The 19800-nt window shown below is 40.1% G+C and overlaps 1 protein-coding gene across 13 annotated transcripts in view; it reads right to left on the bottom strand.

The window, feature by feature from the left end:
* LOC103459572 (pleckstrin homology domain-containing family A member 5) overlaps window positions 1–19800 on the bottom strand; it is a 190252-nt gene that overhangs the window by 38778 nt on the left and 131674 nt on the right. For 7 of the 13 annotated variants that reach the window (XM_008401236.2, XM_008401226.2, XM_017302814.1 and 4 more), the window contains 12 exons: window positions 13991–14071; window positions 11615–11677; window positions 11456–11536; window positions 11216–11368; window positions 9026–9127; window positions 8816–8924; window positions 8239–8282; window positions 6260–6451; window positions 4696–4831; window positions 2672–2793; window positions 1199–1390; window positions 878–1018 (listed from right to left, as the gene is read on the bottom strand). In XM_008401236.2, the coding sequence (XP_008399458.1) occupies window positions 878–1018; window positions 1199–1390; window positions 2672–2793; window positions 4696–4831; window positions 6260–6451; window positions 8239–8282; window positions 8816–8924; window positions 9026–9127; window positions 11216–11368; window positions 11456–11536; window positions 11615–11677; window positions 13991–14071 (1416 nt within the window). Of the gene's footprint in view, window positions 1–877; window positions 1019–1198; window positions 1391–2671; window positions 2794–4695; window positions 4832–6259; window positions 6452–8238; window positions 8283–8815; window positions 8925–9025; window positions 9128–11215; window positions 11369–11455; window positions 11537–11614; window positions 11678–13990; window positions 14072–19800 lie in introns of those variants that run through there. The other 6 variants (XM_008401227.2, XM_008401231.2, XM_017302815.1 and 3 more) reach the window with 3 other exon arrangements.

Here is a 19800-nt window from a genome sequence, read left to right as displayed (position 1 = left end):
AAATGAGATGATGAAAATGTAATATGTGATTCCGCAGATGTGCATTAAATGTCTGCCTGGTTGTCAGTGAGCCGGAGAGAATGGAGTTTTGTGTATCGTCTCTTAATTCATGAGTTTAGCACCTTTGAATTCCTCCATAATTTCTCCTCCAGAGGTGGACAAGAAGAAGTTGTGGTGATGTGTGTTCACAACTCCTGTGCAGCTTAAAACTGTGCCGATTTAAATGCAGTTGTTTAATTTCCTTGTTCATATGTAGTTATTGGGGCCACTGACAGTAGTTTTTGTCATTGCAGAGACAAAAATTAAATGTGTTCATCTACTTTATCTAAATTTTCTGTACAACTTGTTGAATATTAATTCAATTGCATAAAAATAAAAAATTAAAGGCCACAGAATATTATTAACCCTAAGCTAATAATAGTGCACATGCACTGACTTCCATGTGCATTTTTAAGAGTTTTTGTGTGTGTGTGATTTTGGGAACTGAAAGGCTGGCAGGATACCCCATCGCTTCCCCGTCGTCCAACTGTGCCAGCCGTCATTCTCCATCTCAACCCTGTGCTAAGATTGCAGGAGGTTTAAAAATGTATGGGTAAAAGTAGAATATGTTGCTTATATACACAACCTCCGGTATTGCTTATATCACTGAGTCAATATCAGTGATATAAGCAATGATATTGACTCATTGCTTATATCACAATGAGTCAATATCGGTATTGGCCAATACTCAAAACTGCAATATCGATATCACATCGGAAAAAATAAACAAAACTACTTGTATCGGGACACCCCTTGTTGAAATTGACTCCTTGGAAATATCTCCATCATTTGAAATGTGCCATTTAACTTGGAGCACAACATGGAAGTGGAGACGAACCTGTGGTGAGATCGGTGGCCCCTCTACCGTGTTAGCTCCTGGTGTTGCTTCAGTCTGTTCCTGCTGAACAACCTTTAGTTGCAGCAATGCTGTTTCAAGCTCCACAGAGTTCAGACAGGCCACTTCTGTCTGCGCCCGATGCTGAATACACACATAGACAGCCAAACAAACACAGATACTATGAATGGCTACAAATATCCTGTGGTATATTCAGTTGACTTAACTTTCAGATACAACATAGTTGTCAAGTTTTGATGAAAAGATAAACATGAATACAAAGGCATTCTGCAGCTAAATCCCTGTATTTGTATGCAGAATCACCTGTAAGTGGAGGAGGGGGTTGTCTTTGTTGAAAGAAGATGAGCGTGACAGTGTTTCTCTTCTCTTCTCTCGGAGTGAAGATGCCTCCTGGTTTCTCCTCATCCTCTCCAGCTGCTCCTCAACACTCATCCTTGTTCTGATGAAATCTCGCTCCCCAAATCCCATCTGATCCACTGCACTCCTTGGACGATCCTGAAGAAGACTAGACTCAGTATTGTGCTTTAATGCTCTGGTAACCTGTGTGAAAAACACTGCATGTGGACTAGAGTGAACCTCTAAGGAATAGTAGTTTCAGTGAAATGGATCTTGAACACATGGAAGGAAATTTTAAATGTATATGGAAATTTAAATGTAAATGTAAATTCTGAACTTTGAATATATTGAATGAAAGTCTGACTATGTGTTGGGCTTCCAGCCATGAAGGGTTGAACTACAGAAGGCTGGTATAAGAACTACAGTTTCAACAGGAAGAGGAGGAGTTTTGCTGCATGACAGTGACATCATCTTAACAAGAGCCAGCTCTTGACAGAGAAGCTCATGGAGGCTAATGGCCGCTCTCACATCAAGTGTATTTCACTTGACAGTGAAAGACACTATCAAGTGAACTTTTATCACAAAAGTTTAAGTACTTTTGTGATAAAAACTGCTGCATGGCATTTGGCTTTAGCTTTCAACGGTAGCAACCACCTGTTAGCTTCTGGAGAGAAATATTGAGGGGACAAATAAGGATCCTTTGGAAGTTTTGTTCTTCTTTTGTCATGTTGAACGTAATGAAGACTCACCTCACAATTTTTTTAAATTACGGCCAACAGTCATACAGTGTGGCACTGTCTAAGTTTACACCAGTCAAAAGCAATATAATAATAATAAACAACAAAGTCTATCTGTTGTTTACGATGGTTTTTATGACGAAAACCATCATAAAAAAAAATAATAAAGTGACCGCCATCGAGTGAAAAATATAATAGATATACAATTTTTGAAATAATTTAGTTTTTTTTGTTTAGTTAATAGGAATATTACAACATAATTAGGTTAACATGTTCAACTAATCATGGCTTCCTTTTAAGGGGAGCTTTTCTTCTTCACTGTCACTCATGAGCATTCATGAGGTAAGGTTGCAATGATGCAATGTCACAATAGTCCACTGCTGCTACATGTCTGTCCAGGAAGAATGAGTATTGCAAGTCAGTATGTGCATTCTGCCAAGTTCCCTTAGAAAGAAAACTTTTTTTATCTAATTTAAATGGTAAACTGATCTTGAGACCTTGAGATCAATTTGTTATCAAATAAATAAATTTATTTGAATCTGTGAAAACCCTGCATAAGTTACTCTCTAATTTGGTGAGTCACTCTTCTGACACACACTGCTGAAGGGACGATAGGTCTGCCACCAGTGAAATAGTATGGCTTCTTTTCATGTTTCAGCATTTGGTGTCTGTTGATGCAGAATAAATTGATGTTGACACTTACAAATCTGGATTCGGGTTTTTTGGTTTTCCTCAGGGTGACGTAGGAGGCGATAGTGGAAGACTCAGGGGGGCTCATGGGAGATTTAGTCCTTGGAGCAACAATGCCCACTGGGTAGGGGGGCACTGTAAAGGAAAAAAAAAACACGTCACTTACCCTTTAGCAAGCAAAAAGCAGTGAAGCTGTTTCATGTTGTGGCAAAACACTGAACTATGCTACAAAGACCAGATAAAGAGATGGACAAGAAAAGAGACATGAAAAAGGGGAAGTATTATGTAAAATCAACTTATTTCTAGCTTTACACAATGTTATGTTATTCCCTTAACAACATATCCGGAGTGCTTTAATCCTTTCATGTGCTGTGGCAACCTAGCCTAGCCGTCTTCCTGTGCTCGAAAAATGTTGTCACTTCCAGCACAGTCTGGGCTTTCTCCCCTTGACTTTGAATATTTTTTATTTTCTTATAAAAATATGCAGTATTTTTACAACAACTGAAGGTAAAAGTTTCTTGATAGTGCTATAAATTACACTATCTGGATAGAAAACAAATAATATTGCCCGTTTAAGGAAATCACCGGAATAAGTACCATCAATTCCAAGTGCTCATTTAGTGAATGTGCATTAAATGTTTATAAATCAAATACAGATTACATAAAGAATACTGCTGCATAAAATAACTAACTATACTCCTTAGTTTAAATTGGCACATACTCAGACGAATTACTATTCCTCATGTCTTTGTCATATTTATTCATGCTATATTCACTGTACTGTAAGCTGTAGTATGCAACTTTTATACATTTTCCTTACATATTTGGTAAAACTGTCACTATGGTGTGAGAATGGAATGAGACAGGTAATCCCAGCACTGATTCAAAGTAACGAATCAGAGCCAGGAGGAGGGCTTTGTGCATCATGGCACTTGCTTTATCAAGCTCACTGGACTCCAATGCACTTCACACTACATTCACCCACTCACACACACACATTCACACGCTGATAGCCACAGCTGCTCTGGACCATGCCGGCAATACCATGGTCTGGCAATACCGGACTTTCTGACCACCACCATCAGGCAAAGTGGGAGAAGTGTCTTGCCCAAGCACACAATGACAGAGAACAAAAGAGGAACCCACTTCTTCCAGAAGTGCATTTGTGAGGTCACATACTGATGTTGAACGAGAAGGTCTGGCTCTCAGTTTCTGCTCTAATTGATCCCAAAGGTGTTATATTGGGTTGAGGTCAGGACTCTGTGCAGGCCAGTCAAGTTCATCCACACCAGACTCTTCCATCCATGTCTTTATGGACCTTGCTTTGTGCTCTGGTACACAACTCATATTGGAAAAGGAAGGACCCAGCTATAAACTGTTACCACAAAATTGGGAGCATGGAATTGCCAAAATGTCTAGGTTTGCTGAAGCATGCAAAGCTCCTTTCACTGGAACTAAGGGGCCAAGCCCAGCTCCTGAAAACCAACCCCACACCAAACTTTATACTTCACACTATGTGCTTCAGGATCCGATGACCCCGTTTCATCAGTTTACGTGTCCTACCATTTCTTGGCTGAGTTGCTGTTGTTCCCAAACACTTCCATCTTCTTACAATACAACTGATAGTTGACTGTGAAATATTTAGAAGTGAGGAAATTTCATAACTTCACTGAGCTCCTGAGAACAACTCGTTCTTTCACAAATGTTTGTAAAACAGTTTGCATGCTGAGATGTTTAATTTTATACACATGTGGCCATAGAAGTGATTGGAACCCCCAATTCGGATCATTTGACTGGATGAGCAAATACTTTTGGCAATATATAGTGTACATTCTTTAATGTTATAGGGAAATGGTGATGGGACCACCTGCATCCTGGGTATACTGCGTTCTTGGCATAACAGCCTATTTCTCCAAAATTTACTATTTAAACCAGTTTATTTGATGCATCACATTTTCTCACAATATCACAAGAAGAAACCTCAGTGTAAAGATCATTATCCTGCTGTCGGTCAGTAAACACAAAGTCTGAATGTACCTTTGGATGGTGGGGTGGCTTTACTTTCAGTAGACATCTCATTCTTGTCCTTATCATCACTGTTGGCCTCGTCTCCTTCCTCCTTCACAGTTGTGAGTTCAGGCTCGCTCTTATACAGCCGGTAGTCTGGAGCTTGCTATGAGAGCAAGGTTAAGTGATCCATGGTTAGAATGCACAGTCAGTAGAGCTTTGAGAAAAATATTCATACCCCGCTGAGGTTTTTAGCATTTTCTCAATTTTCAGATCCAGAGTAAGTGGTAAGCGGCCTGTACCATTTACAAAGTCCATAGGACCCCAAAATACTTGACACTGCATTCAGTCATTCACACACACATTCCCATTCTGATGGTGGTACACCCCTGGTTGCTCCTATGCACTAGTGCCACCAAGCCCTGTGAGCCCCACCAGGTGGGGATCTTGCCCAAAGAAGCAGAGAGGGAGAACTGGAAGCCCTCCGATTGTGGGGCAAACACCTACAACTGTCACCACAATCTTCCCTAGTGTACAATGGATTTCTGTTCCTGACCGAATACACATTAAACACTATGCGCTGAGGTTCTAAGGGTGACTAGCTTACCTCCGCTTGGAGGTTCCCACATGTTACCAGTCAGTTTTGGATAAATTGTATTTTCTGAATGAAGAAGAGACAGAAGTCCCTTTGCTGATGTCATGGTGTCCTGGCTCTAGTCTTCAGGTTTTCTTTTTACACATCAGGTCATCTCACACATAGAGTGACCAGTCTACCAGTCACCAGAACCTTGTTATTCACCTGGATGGAAGGTTTATACATCCATTACAAATCCATTTAAACAATAATTATATGCGTCCATGGATTTCAGGTCGTGAAGCTCCTCCATGGAGTATGCATTCTTCATGTTTCCTAAGTAGTGAACTATGTTATAGAAGGAGATCAGAGGCAGCTTGTCCACATCATCTGACATGTTTTCATTGTTTATTTCATGTAGCTTAATCCTGACAGCAGTGATTTTGTCCATCCTCTCTCCATGTCACACCACACCTCAAACTTTATTGAATGAAATTTAATTCAAAGAAACTGAAACTTTTAAGAATCACTTGCACTTCACAACGAAGCTCCGAGTTGTGTTTGATAAAATATGGAAAAGTTTAGGGGTATGAATATTTTTGCAAAATGATATACACACTCTCCTGTACAAAGGTCATAGAGCAAAAAGCCGCACTAATTAAAGAGTCTGATACATCACTATTGTGGCTGTAAAATAGCTCAGAAGGTTAACTGGAGGACAACATGATGTTTTAAAGTCCAAAGCTAAAGTGAAGGAAAACACAACAGGAAAAATCTGATTACAATGATGAAACGCAGGATGAACCATGATGGGGTGAATATCATGATGCGGCCTGGTGTAGAAACAGGGCTGATGGAAGTGGGTAAGTTACTTGGAGGAGCTTCTCATTCTGTAAATATTTGATGGCGAGGCTGAAAATGCTTGAGGTCAGATGAAGTGGCATCCTCCGTCATTGATGACGGAGGATGAAGGGACGGTGGAGGTTGGAGTGGAGCATGGAGACTTTAAACAGGTCTTACGCTGTGTGCTCCATTCCTGGAGCTGGCCTTGCGCTCCTCAGGGCGGTGAGCGTGGAGGGGTCGGCTGCCAGGTTGTGAGGGGTGGGGGCATGTGTGAGGGATGCACTCTGAGTCATAGCACTGAGGGAGGGGTGGGCGAGTGGGCACCCTGGTGCCCTCTTTAAGTGGGCTGGGTGGCAGCAGCGCCACTGCCTGTTGACAGTTAAACAGCACAGCTCAGAACCAGGACAGGACCACACTCACACCGTCACACTGAAGCCAAGCTTACTGGTGAAGACAGTATAAGCTCAGTGGCGTGCTCACACCGCAAACATTATGCACAAGCTGGAACAAAGATGCATGTTACATGTCCAAACTGCTGTCTCTAGGCTACAAAAACAAGTCTACCCAACATGCAGCAGGGACACGTTGGCTACAGGAGACACACCAGACTGACAACTCTACACTAAACTGGCTGTGCTGGAATTTGAACTTTAAACTGTTGGACTGCTTCCCGAGTCATCTTTTGTTGTGAAGTACAAAGCTGCATTTAAAAAAATTAAGTACAATGAAGAAGGTCATGTGTTTCATGAATTCAACTCAAGAAGTGAAACTCAAATATTACTTGTATTCATTCCACACAGAGTGATATCAATCAGTTTCTCATGATTTTTGCCTCACAGTTAAGGAAAACTCAAATATTTGTTCATAAACAAATTTTTGATTACTAATGATCAAAACATTTTCACGATTTCTAAACATCAGAGCAATAAAAGATTTTAATTCAGAAATGTTATATTGCAGTTATGTTACACCCACATAATCATGAGAAAGAATGCTGACTTTACAGTTGTCAAGCAACTGGGTCAAGTTTTCAGGGTCACAGAATCCAAACCACAATGATCATTTCCTTTTCCAACATGTTTTGGTCAAACATACCTATACCTGCTTTAATAACCATGGTAAAACTAGCAAACTGGCCTGACATAAACCCCACTGAGAATCTGAGAGACACCAGTTGACAAAAAGTCTGCTATTATGGAAAATGACGTGTACTTGTATAGCGCTTTATCAAGTCAGAGCACTTTACACATGAAGTCCGTCACCCATTCGTATACTGACAGTGTCAGTTACACTGTAGCGACAGCTGCAAGGCGGCCATGCACTGGTACCACCAGGCCCTCAGGCATGGTGGGTGAAGGGTCATCTTCAAGGACACAACAATAGAAATATGTGGACCGGGGCTTTGAACTGGCAATCCACTGGTTACAGGACGAACTCCTGCCTCCTGGACATCCGGAACACCTCAGCAGAAACACAGACTGATCTCCATACTCCTCAAAAGGAGCCTAAACCAAGTACTGCTAGCAGATACTGAACAGTACATGGGCATATTGTTTCAGTACTTAAGATATGTGTGTAGTTGAATCCATCAAATAGAAGTTTAACTTTCTGAATTGAATCACTGGAATAAGTATTTCTGATTATATTTTAATTCACTAAGGTACCTTGAACTGACTTAAAATTAATTTTACTAATATATCAGAAATAATTAAATCTTGCCTTTTAATGATGAAAAAATGTTCAAAAGGGCAGTGTTTCCCAACCTGGTCCCTCATAGCACACTGCCCTGCATCTTCTAGAGGTTTCCCTGCTTTAATACACCTGATTCAGATGATTGCAGTTCAGCAAACACTTGGCAACTGAAACCACCTGGTCTGAAGCAAGGAAACACCTAAAACATGCAGGGCAGTTTGCCTTGAGGCACAGGAATACTACAATATACTGTAGTATAAACAGATGTCACTCAAATGTTACATCAACACCAAGCCAAGAGATTTTGGGGATGAAAGCAGTAAAAACTCAGATAAATACTGGATAAATGCTGCTGCGGCCTAAATGAGCAAATAATATTTGGTCTAACCAACCTTGGAGAGTATTTTATTAAAACCAAAGGTTATGATTTAAATTATGTGATAGATGTCATGTATGGGCTTTACCTCATTTTTCTGCTGACTGGAAAGAGGTGTTGAACCAGGGAAACCTGCAAAATATAGCAAAAAGAGTAGAAATATTTGGAGGAACCACTAAATCAGACCAACATCTCCAAAACCAACTAAACGCAGCCAGGAACATGGCTGCCTGAGCACAAGAAACCAACTGCCTGTTTGGATTAACAGGAACAAACATTTTAGAGTAAAATCATCTTCAATCCCATTTACTGTAATAAATTAGAAGATGATTGAAAAGTCCATTTATTTTAGAAACTTTATCACTAAGTGAATCTGGTTATATAGATTAATTCCACACAGATGAATGTTTGAAAGCTTTTATTTCCATTAAAATTTTTGAAAACTTGACATTTAAATTATGAATTTTACACCATACCAGCAAAAAGCTATTTTTGAAAACAGAAATGTGGGCTTGTCAAATCATGTTTCATACCTATGTTATTTTCATAAGGTATTTTTAATCTGGCAAATAAGACTTATTGAATATGACTGTATTACAGTAGAAAAAGGTTTAGATGCCAAGGTTGCAGAAAGGTTTTAGAAGTGATCTGTTTCATAAACTCACCACACTCTGTTCTCTGCTGAGGTTTAGTTTTAGTCAGAGCCTCCATCACGTCCTGGATCCTCCAAAGCTCCTTCTGGATCTGGATGTGCCGCTGACTTGGAGGTTCTGTCTAAGACATACACACACAAAAGAAACATAGTAACATATGTAACACACACACACATAAAGAGTGTGTGTGTGTGTGTGAGTGGGTCTGGGTATGTCTGCTACCTGTGGGCTGCCCAGGGCCTCCAGCTGCTCCAGCAGGTTGGTCCTGGCCAGAGTAACATCTGCCTCCAGCTGCTCATACTCTGTCCACGATCGCTCCAACTCCTGGGAAGGGAAGGTAATTTTATTTATATAGCACATTTTCAGCAACAAGGCAATTCAAAGTGCTTTACATGAATTAAAAGGAAATACAAACAAAATTACAAGCCAAAGGAAAGAAGAAGAAGAAAAAAAAAAAGCAAAATGACTAATCTAAATCCTTTTCTGGTGTAAAGTGAGTAGTTACAGTTTCTAAAAAGTATTAATATTAAAGTAATTAAGTAGTGACTGTTCCTGTTAAGTATTTCTGGATTCTAAGTTCGTAGTTATTCTAATTCTAATTCTGATTCCATTTCTGGGCTGTATAATATTGATCTAAATAGTGCGTACTCCACAATTTCTGATATTACTAATAAACTAAAATAATCATTTTCTGGGTTAAATAGGGAGTACTCCACTGTTTCTAAAACAAAAAAGAGGAAAGGACACAGTGGGGCAGGTGGCAACATTCAGACAAGCCAAAGGGGCAAAACAAAGATATGAGTGAAGGCGGTGACGTCAAAAGGCCACGAAGGAATGTTACTGAGCGTCCTGGCAGAGTCCGATAAAGGTGTAGTTTATCTAGGAATGTCCTTAGGAGCGTTCAGCTTCGCAGCTGCATGGTTAACAGGAGGTGGTGAGGAGGGAAGAACGTTGTGTTTACATATCTTCAAGGAGATTAGAGATGTGCAGCCCTGGCAAGGCAACATGGGGAAAGCCAATTCATAAACAGAATGTCTTAGGTTGGGAAGATTATAAATTTCAATCTTCCCTAAAGTCTTTCAGTTCCCAATCATCCAAATTAGTTTGGCCGTTCCACTGAACCGAAACTAGCAACTTCTCCTAGATCGATTCCATCCGGTTAGTGAGTTTGAGCCCTCAGCTGGGCTGAGAGTCTCAGCAAGACTTGCATCCAACTTGCGTCTCTGTCCACACCTACAGTCTGAGTGTTCGCTAGTTCGGCCAAGTCCGTCACAAATTTGTCAATAATCCAGGAATCCACAAGCTCCAAACAGTAGAAATCCTGTTATCATGAATAAATCCAGGGTGAATCCCGCCGGGTGTGTCCCTGCAGGACAAGACGGCTCTCCTGTGCCCAGACTTCTCGTTGAAAATTTCATCAATTGCATTGAAGGATCGGTTGACCAGATCCATAATTTGTAGATTCGGAGGATGTGAAAGAAAGGCTCCAAAATATAGAAGAAGAGAAAAGCAGGGCAGGCATGGGCAGGGAGGGAGCAGAGGGAAAAAGCGTCCGACTTCATCGAGAGCAAGAGATAAATGATCAGAGAAAACAACAATGATTCAGAGTGTGTGCACGTGTGTGTCCATATGCTGTGCATGTGAGTCTGCATGCACAGCATTTAGTGATAGGTAGGGGTGTGAATGTGTGTGTTCACAGATTTTCACATTGGTGTCTCTGCCTTTATGCAATTAGAATCTAAGAAATTCCTTTACAAATGTATTCAAAAACATTATAGCTAATGTTATATACATCTGATTTTATATCTAGATAGATAATAATAAGCATGGGCTCCTTTCTTAATAAGAAGTATATATTAAATAAGCACCAGTTCAGCTTACATAGTATGTTCATTGATCTATTTGACACCATTGACTATGTACCACTATTGGGAAAATGTGAACAATATATAGCCTACATATGTCTATATATGTGCATACATGCTGTATAATATTTTAATACATATGTATGTATATGGACAGCAGATATCTTCCATTTTCATTTTTGTCGAATGCTGAGTCTATGACTAAGAAAGGCAAGTATAAGCCTTGGCTTCAGGATATTCCTTTTTTGTTAATTATTGTTTTGTAAAGTAGCATTTTACTTAGCTTCTGTGGTTATTCTTTGGCTACTGGAGGGCAAACTACAATCTTTTTCTCACTTTCTTCTTCCACTTCTTCTATTCGATGTTATTTCAACTGTTAACTTTTTGTTTTCTCTGAATTATTTTCCTCTTCATGGAAGCTGTATCAGGTCTGTTGTTTTGATTGGCCGATTCAAAACAACAGACCTGGAGGAGGAGGGTATCAGCTGAGATAATGCTGTTATCAACATTATCTTACAAAGATAAAGTAATCTGAGTCTGAACTTACTGTGGTGACTCTGGACAACTCCCTGCAGGTGCTGAGCAAGCCGCTCTGCAGAACATCTCTTTGTTGGACCAGACTCTGCATGGCCGCCGAGTTGGAGCCACTCTGCTCACCCAGCTCTTGACTGGCTGACAGCAGCACCGTCTCCAGAGTGTGCTGCCACAAAACAACAGAAACTCCTTACTGCGTACCTGAGACTGCTCTCCATGTGGAAAGGTGAGCTTGCTCTGCTCAGGGCAGTACCTTTTCCCTGTGCAGTTGTTGCAGTTTCTCTTCCTGCATTTTTAGCACCTTGTCCTTCTCACACAGTCTGCTCAACTTGGTCTGATGTGAGCAAACACCGAGATCAGCTGTGCAGTTCATGAGCTGCTCAGCATTTTATTGACAGCAAAGCTTTCTTACCTCTACATCAGCCTTGTCAATGGACTGGTTTAAAGAGCTGTCTTTAAAATCTTCTGGAGTGATCTGAAAGAGAAAAAACATTCAGACTGGACCAGTGGGGGGCGTCAACAACCCATTAGCTAAGATCTAATGAAAACCCAGTTTTTATCACTTTGCAATGATATTCCTTAGATGCCCTTCTTTACCATTAAGGAAAGAGATCTGCACACTTATTCATAAATCATCAAGCTGGCAGTTGATCAAGATATAAACTTATCAATGATTAACATTTTATACAAGCATATACTATGCTCTGGGGGTTGAAAGGCAGATCACAGAAAATGGGAATATCATGGAGTCCCATTATGTATGTAGTGGCATAGACTCAGTGGCTTTTATAAAAATGTTGCTGAAAATAATTTTGCAGCTCAGAGTTTACTTTAGTGATTTTTTTTTACCAAACATGCAGAAACAACTGAGAAGTCCCACAGCACATTTTCACAGGCAGTAGTGATGTGGGGCTGCATGTCACAGAACATCAACATGACCAGGCTCTGTAGGAGGATCCTGACACGGGTCCACCCTGCAGGGCTAACCTCTTAACTACTGCATGAAACAGATAGAATCTCAGTGATGATGACTGCTGCTTTCTTACATAGTGAAGTGAGAAGGACCTCTGATTGGACTCAAGAAAGCTCTGCTAACCTGAGCAAACCTAATTCACACAAGCTGCCCCTCTGTACAGACCTCAATCAGCCTTTCATAAATGGTAGAAGTCATTATTTTTCATGAAGAAATTCATTTTCAACACAGCCAAAGAATATCTGAAAAATACATCTTTAGAAAAACTCATCTTGACATGTAGATATGTGTCGTAGACAACAAACTATGGCGGATGAAGACAGGTGGACAGAACAACATGTCCCATTCTTCAGTTTGGGTCATTTTCAATTAAGGAAAGCATCTCAAATAGGAGGTGCTGAATCACAGACATTTCACAGACATCAGACCTTCCCAGATATAACATATCTGGGAAGGATCCAATGACTGGTCTTGAATGGTTCACTGCATCAATGTGGTGAAATTGGATCTTGATGGTGGAGATGTGGATACACAACAAATGGGCAACTACAGCAAAGTTTTGGCTGGAGTCTGCTGTACTTCAAGTCATGTTGAAACACTGGAGCTTTGCTGGAAACAAAGTAAAGCTGCAGGGGAAACTCAAGTTTATTCCTATGTACTGAGATAAAAAATAAAGTCTTCGGAGGATTGATTGTTTCTTTTGTGAAATAACTCCTCAATTTCCAGGTTGCTTTTTGGGAACTTTCCATTTAAACCAACCTCATTCAGCATTTATGTTGATGCTCTAATGTTTAACCATGAAACCGAGTTAGCAGTTGTGTATGGGGAAATGTTTCTGCCATAATAAAAGAGCACACATTTTCAGTCTGAAAACAGGAGTTCATATCTTTCTTCTCAAAACTTGTAATAATTGTACTCAAAACGTCTCACGCTCACAGTCTCTCCTCAGAGCAAATCTTTATTTACAAAACTCTGCTGGCTTGGTGAAATTTTTCTGCCATAATCCAAGAGCACACATTTTCAATCTGAAAACAGGATTTCATGCCTTTTGTTGTCAAAACTTTCAATACTTTTGCTCATATTTTCATTTTGGAAGCAGGACTTCATGTATTTCTTCTCAAAACTTGTAATGCTTGTACTCAAAACTTCTCCTCGTGGTCACACTTAGACTCTGCTCACTTACGAAACATGGAACAGACAGACAGACAGACAGAATGTTGTGACTATATTGTCTTTTGTTGGGTGAACAAAATCCTGCCTAAGATCAGAAGGCTGTTAGTGATTAGTAGCACACTGCTGGCAGATGTTTAGTGTACTATGGAGCAGAAAGCTGACATCATCGTTTCCCCCTACATCCAGTGGGTGGTGCAGGTTGCTACAGTCAATAGTAGATACACAGGCACACCTTCTAGAAGGAAACAAATGCACCCACTACAATACTTTCGTTCTATTAGCTGAGAGGTTGCCAGGCGACTGTGGCAAAAGGTAGTTCTGTGTTTCGTAAGTGAGCAGAGAGTCCGAGCAGAGACTAAGTTTGAGTGAGAGGAGAAGTTTTGAGTACAAGGATTACAAGTTTTGAGAAGAAATACATGAAGTTATGCTTTCAAAATGAAAATATAAGCAAAAGTATTAAAAGTATAGAGAACAAAAGGCATGAAATCCTGTTTTCAGACTAAAAATGTGTGCTCTTGCAGAAACATTTCCCCCATAGTTGTGAAGCTAAAACTCCATGACAAGGTTGTGACCCAGCCAAAACTCTCAGCAGGCTGGATGGGCTCTGTGCCGATTCAAGTCAGCACCTTCCAAAAACCTTACTTGCTGGTAGAGTTGCGGCCTTGGTGCCGAGTTCTCAATCATAGTGTGAATCATGAAGATAAGAGGCTCATTCTCCTTCGTCTAGCATCAGTGCCGGGAAGAAGAGGATACAGTGGTGTAATAACACAGCTGGTAAGAGAGACTAAGATATCAGGTGCTGTTTAGGTGTTAACAAAAGAAGAAAAAGAGCTGCTTAAAAACGACGGTTTTAATTTAAACTGCAGTCTGAAACCTATAAACTCATGTACAGTGCAGTGTAGAAAATAAGTGTTTAACAACCACACCTATGCTATAACCAACATACACAAAGACATCAAAGCAAGTAAGTCTATAAATTAAAATACATAATAAAGTGAAATGACACAGTCCTGAACAGATGAAGAAAATTAACTGTTAAAAGTCACAGAAGCCATAGAAACCTGCTGAAACATTTGGGGGAAACTTTTCAGCAGAAAACAGACCTGCCCTCATCAATGCAATTTAATAACAGCTGGTTATAAAAAAGTTTTGTCATTACAAGGGATTTACAGAAGAAGCCTATCATGATGAGTGAGTAAAAGTAAAAACTTCTCTCAAGATATTGTTGTAGCAAAATATATATGTAACTTGAAACTTCTCAGATTTTCTGGTTAGCCCCTTTTGGGCCGAAATACTATAAACCAGTCACAAATAAGTGTTTTTTGCTAGAGTTCTGAGACAGGAGACAAAATAATACTTGAATGAGTTTTCCAAGAGCCGAGGATCTCTTACAAAGTTTCAGGAAGATTTAGAATTTGCAGGTACAGTCTTTCAATGAAAACTATGAGTCGTGCATCTAACTACCATAGATTATATAAACATATTTAAACACTGCTGAAGAGAAAAAAATATAGAAGCTTATTTCAAGGTTGCTATAGAAAACTTGGACAAGCCAGTGAAATACTGGATTAATGCCTCCAGTCAGATGAGCAAATTTGGACTGTTTTCATGGGAGGATAGAAAACAGCACATCTGCAAGCAATAAAGTTTGTAGGCAAGAATATCATGATGTGGCTAACACTTTATTTGAAGGGGTGTGAATAAGACTGTCATGACACTGTCATAAACATGACATAACACCTGTCATGAACATCAATAAGTCTTCATGAATATTTATGACTGTTGTCATAAAGTGTCATTTGGTAAATAATGACACTTAATACAAAGTTGACATTATTCAAAATGTCTTCCGTTATGACAACTTGACATTATTCTAGACAAAATGTCTTCGTTATGACAACTTGTCATTAACCAAGAAATCATGATCTAACATAAATTTGTCATAATAGTAGTCATAATGATTTAATTATTACACTAGCAAAAGCTTTAACAAAACAATTATTAATATTTCCACTCCCTGAAATAAAGCAAAACAAGTAAGACAAGCAATAAAGATTTCATTAAGCTTTATTACACTGTCAAATGATTTAATAACACTCATTAACAATTTCTTTTACATCAACTAAAGTGGAACAAGTAGCACCAGTTATGAATACTTCACTAAGTGTTATTACAGTTTCATTAATATTATCTCTTACCTCAAGTAAAGTGGAATAAGTAGCAACAGTCATGAAAATGTCATTAAGTGTCATTAAGTAAAGTGAGACAAGTAACAGTTATGAAGATGTCAATCAGTGTCATTAATACTAACTTTTATCGCAAGTAAAGTGAAACAAGTAACAACAGTTATGACAAAGTTATTAAGGGTCATTACGGTGTCATTAATATCAACTTGTACCTCAAGTGAAACAAGTAGCAACAGTTATGAAGCTGTCATTACAAAAACTCTGGCAGTTGAAGGAGGAGCAGCTTCTCCTGCTCTCTCCCGTCCTTTCTGATAACTTTGCCTGTGAATTATTTTTAAAATCAAAATTTTTAAGGTTATATTTATATTACCAACATCATAACTGGATTACTTCAAAACTAAGGACCGGGACATTTTCTCACTTTTATTTTTACCTCACTTTTCTTCACCTTCAAGTTGAACTAGGGCAAAATGCCCCCGTCCGACCCCGAGGACATTAGCAGTATTCTACAACGACTTCAGTTTTTAGAAACGAAGATTCAACGGCTGGAGGTGAACTTTGAGATCAACGCTACCTGTGGAAATGAAACAACTCTTCCTCAAACCAGCGGAGAGGTTGTACACCCCGCACCAAGCAGCTCACCCTGGATCGCTCAGGGCGCCAAGCCGAAACTGCAACTAAGTCTGAAACGAAGTCTCACACTGCAGATCCCATGAGACAACTAACAGGGAGAACCCCTCACCTGGATGAATCAGTGAGGCTGGCTCTGAGCCGAAACCCACCTTCAACTTCAACACCTGGTTCGCCAAAGAATACCAAACAACCAGCTGGAACCAAAACGACTACACCGACCCCGCTCCCAAGGACAAAGCGACCAGCCCGAGCCTCAAAACATTCCGACTCCGTGGGAATSCCACTGAAAAACAGATTTTCTGCACTTCAGCCTGAGCCTCTGAGTGAAAACCCACCTTCAAACATCAGCAATGAGGCTAAACCAACGCATCCACTGCACAAAGCTCCGAAGGACAAAGTGACCACCAAGAAAATAAAAGGTATGCCAAGAGTGCTTATTGTTGGAGATGAGACAGTAAACGGAATCAGTCATGTTTGCAATCCCAAGAAAATGAGAGTGGTTACTTTTCTTGGTGACACTGTATCTGATTTGACTCGCAAAGTGCTCTCTCTAACCACYGATCAGCCAAACATGGAGACTTTAGTTGTGCATGTTGGAGACAACGATCTGGCAAAGCAAAAATCAGAGATTCTGAAAAAAGACTTTAATATTCTTCTGGACACTTTGGGAAAATTAAACATTAAACTATTTCTCAGTGGTCCAATTCCATCGCCTCAATGGGGAGACCAAAAACATTCCAGGCTGGGCATGATAAACAAATGGCTGATTAAAACCTGCTCTGCCAGCTCAGTGACCTTCATCGATAACCTCGGGATCTACTGGCAGCACTTTCACCTCTTTGGAAGAGGCGGACGCAATCTTAACAAACACGGAATAAGGCTGCTCACTGCAAACATTTTTCATTTTATCAACAAGAACAACAATGTGACYATCGCTTCAGAAGAACAGGCTCAAGGATGTCTGACTAGGATTGAGCCATCCGCTTATCATAAGCACAGTGTCCCCAAACAAAGTGATCCTCCTTCTCCCCTCCCTAATCTTCCTCCCCTCTCTTCTCCTTCCCCCCTCCCTCTCTGCTCCTACACTCACTCACAAGATACCTTTGAAGAAATGTCTTCAGGACCAGAGTTTCTCATATTTACGGATGGAATGGATCAACAGTTCTCTCCAGTTCGTAGGGCCGAACGGAGATGGCATAAGGCTCAGCTGCACGTTTATTGTGACATCTACAAAAAAAGATTACATAACTATCACACAACACTGAAACATGCAAGAGAGGCTTTCTTTGCAGATGTCATAAACAAAAACACTAACAACGCTCGAGCTTTATTTGCTACTGTTGACAGGCTCACAAATCCTCCGATGACGTTGCCACCTGAACTTAAATCTAATGCCACCTGTAACAAGTTTTCCATTTTCTTTTTAGAGAAAATCCAAAAGATCAGAGGATTAATCTGCACATCCACTCCAAAGACAGTTCCAATGCTGGGCCCAAACAAAACAAATGCAGGAAAAATGACCCAATTTCAACTACTTAATTATAAAACCCTAGAAGAAATTATAAGTCAATTAAGCTCCGGTTCCTGCTGTCTGGATGTCCTGCACTTTAGGCAAAACTTTTACCAATGATTTGATCCAAATAGTGAACTCATCGCTCTCTACAGGTGTTTTCCCCCAGGCTTTGAAAACAGCAGTTATCAAACCACTGATAAAAAAGAATCTAGACAAATCACTACTGCAGAATTACAGGCCGATCTCCAACCTCCCATTCATCAGTAAAATTATTGAAAAAGCAGTTTTTAAACAATTAAATAACTTCCTAACAATAATGAATCGCTTTGACTCCTTCCTGTCTGGTTTCCGGTCTCACCACAGCACGGACACGGCCCTTGTAAAAGTGTTCAATGACATCCATATAAATACAGACTGTGGGAGAACCACAGTGCTGATTCTGTTGGACCTCAGTGCAGCTTTCGACACTGTTGACCACGACATTTTACTGAATCGACTGGAGAGTTGGGTCGGACTCTCTGGTCCAGTGCTCAACTGGTTTGAATCCTACATAAAGAACAAGGATTTCTTTGCTTCAATCGGAAACTTCTCATCAGAGAGGTCAAAGGTCACATGTGGGGTACCCCAAGGTTCAGACCTAGGACCCCTTCTTTTCAATATTTATGTGCTCCCACTGGCTCAGGAAATAGGATTAACTACCACAATTATGCAGATGATACACAGCTCTACATCACGATGTCACCAGGTGACTCTGAACCCATCCACTCACTGAATAGATGCTTAGAACAGATCAATGTGTGGATGTGCCAAAACTTTATCCAGCTGAACAGAAACAAAACTGAAGTTATTATCTTTGGACCTAAAGAGGAGCGAACCAGAAGCAATGTACAGCTTCAGTTATTACAACTGCAAAGCAGCGATCAGCCGGACCCTGGGAGTAGTGATGGAATATGACCTGAACTTTCAGAGCCACATTAAGACGGCAACAAAGTCGGCCTCCTATCACCTGTAGAACATCTCCAGGATTAGAAGACTTATGTCTCAACACGATCTAGAGAAACTCATCCATGCGTTTATCTTTAGCCGCATTGATTACTGCAACAGCGTCTTCACAGGTCTGACTAATAAATCAATCAAACAGCAGCAGCTGATCCAGAACGCTGCTGCTCGCGTTCTGACTAAAACCAGGAAAATAGAGCACATTAAAACACCAGTTTTAAAGTCCCTACACTGGCTCCCTGTAGATCAGAGAATAGACTTTAAAATACTGTTGTTAGTTTATAAATCACTGAATGGTTTAGCACCACAATACATTAAAGATCTGTTATTGTTGTACCAACCATCTAGACCCCTTAGATCTTATGGTTCTGGTCTGCTCTGCATCCCCAGAACCAGAACCAAACGAGGAGAAGCAGCATTCAGCTTCTACGCACCACAGATTTGGAACAAACTTCCAGAAAACTGTAAAACAGCTGAAACACTGGGTGCCTTTAAATCTCAACTTAAAACCCACCTGTTTAGAGTTGCTCATGGTTAAATTAGAGTGCGGGTTTTGATGTCTTCAATGTTTTTATGTCTTTAATTGCTTTTTATTTCTTTTCTCACAGTCTACGTTTTTAATGTCCCCCCCACTGTTGAAAAGGGGAGTGGGTTGGAGTTCCCCTCACTGTTGAAAGGGGGAGCGGGTTGGAGTCCCCCCCATTGTTGAAAAGGGGAGCGGGTTGGAGTCCCCCCCCTTTTTTTTCCCCTGCCAATTCAAAGGGTAGAACTTTGACTTGGCGGGAAGATTACTGTTTTTGATTGTTTATTCAATGTTGCATAAGTCTGTATTTTTGTGTTTATTGATGTAAAGCACTTTGAAATGCCTTGCTGCTGAAATGTGCTATACAAATAAAATTTGATTGATTGATAGATTAAGTGTCATTACAGTGTCATTAATATTAACTCTTACCTGAAATAAAGTGACACAAGTAACAACAGTTATGAAGTTGTCATTAAGTGTCATTACAGTGTCCTTAATATTAACTCTTACCTCAAGTAAAGTGAAACAAGTAACAACAGTTATGAAGATGTCATTAAGTGTCACTACAGTGTCATTAATATTAACTCTTACCTCAAGT

Source organism: Poecilia reticulata, linkage group LG23 (genome assembly GCF_000633615.1).
Source record: "Poecilia reticulata strain Guanapo linkage group LG23, Guppy_female_1.0+MT, whole genome shotgun sequence".
NCBI classification, from domain to species: Eukaryota; Metazoa; Chordata; class Actinopteri; order Cyprinodontiformes; family Poeciliidae; genus Poecilia; species Poecilia reticulata.
This window is presented reverse-complemented; position numbering and strand designations above follow the sequence as displayed.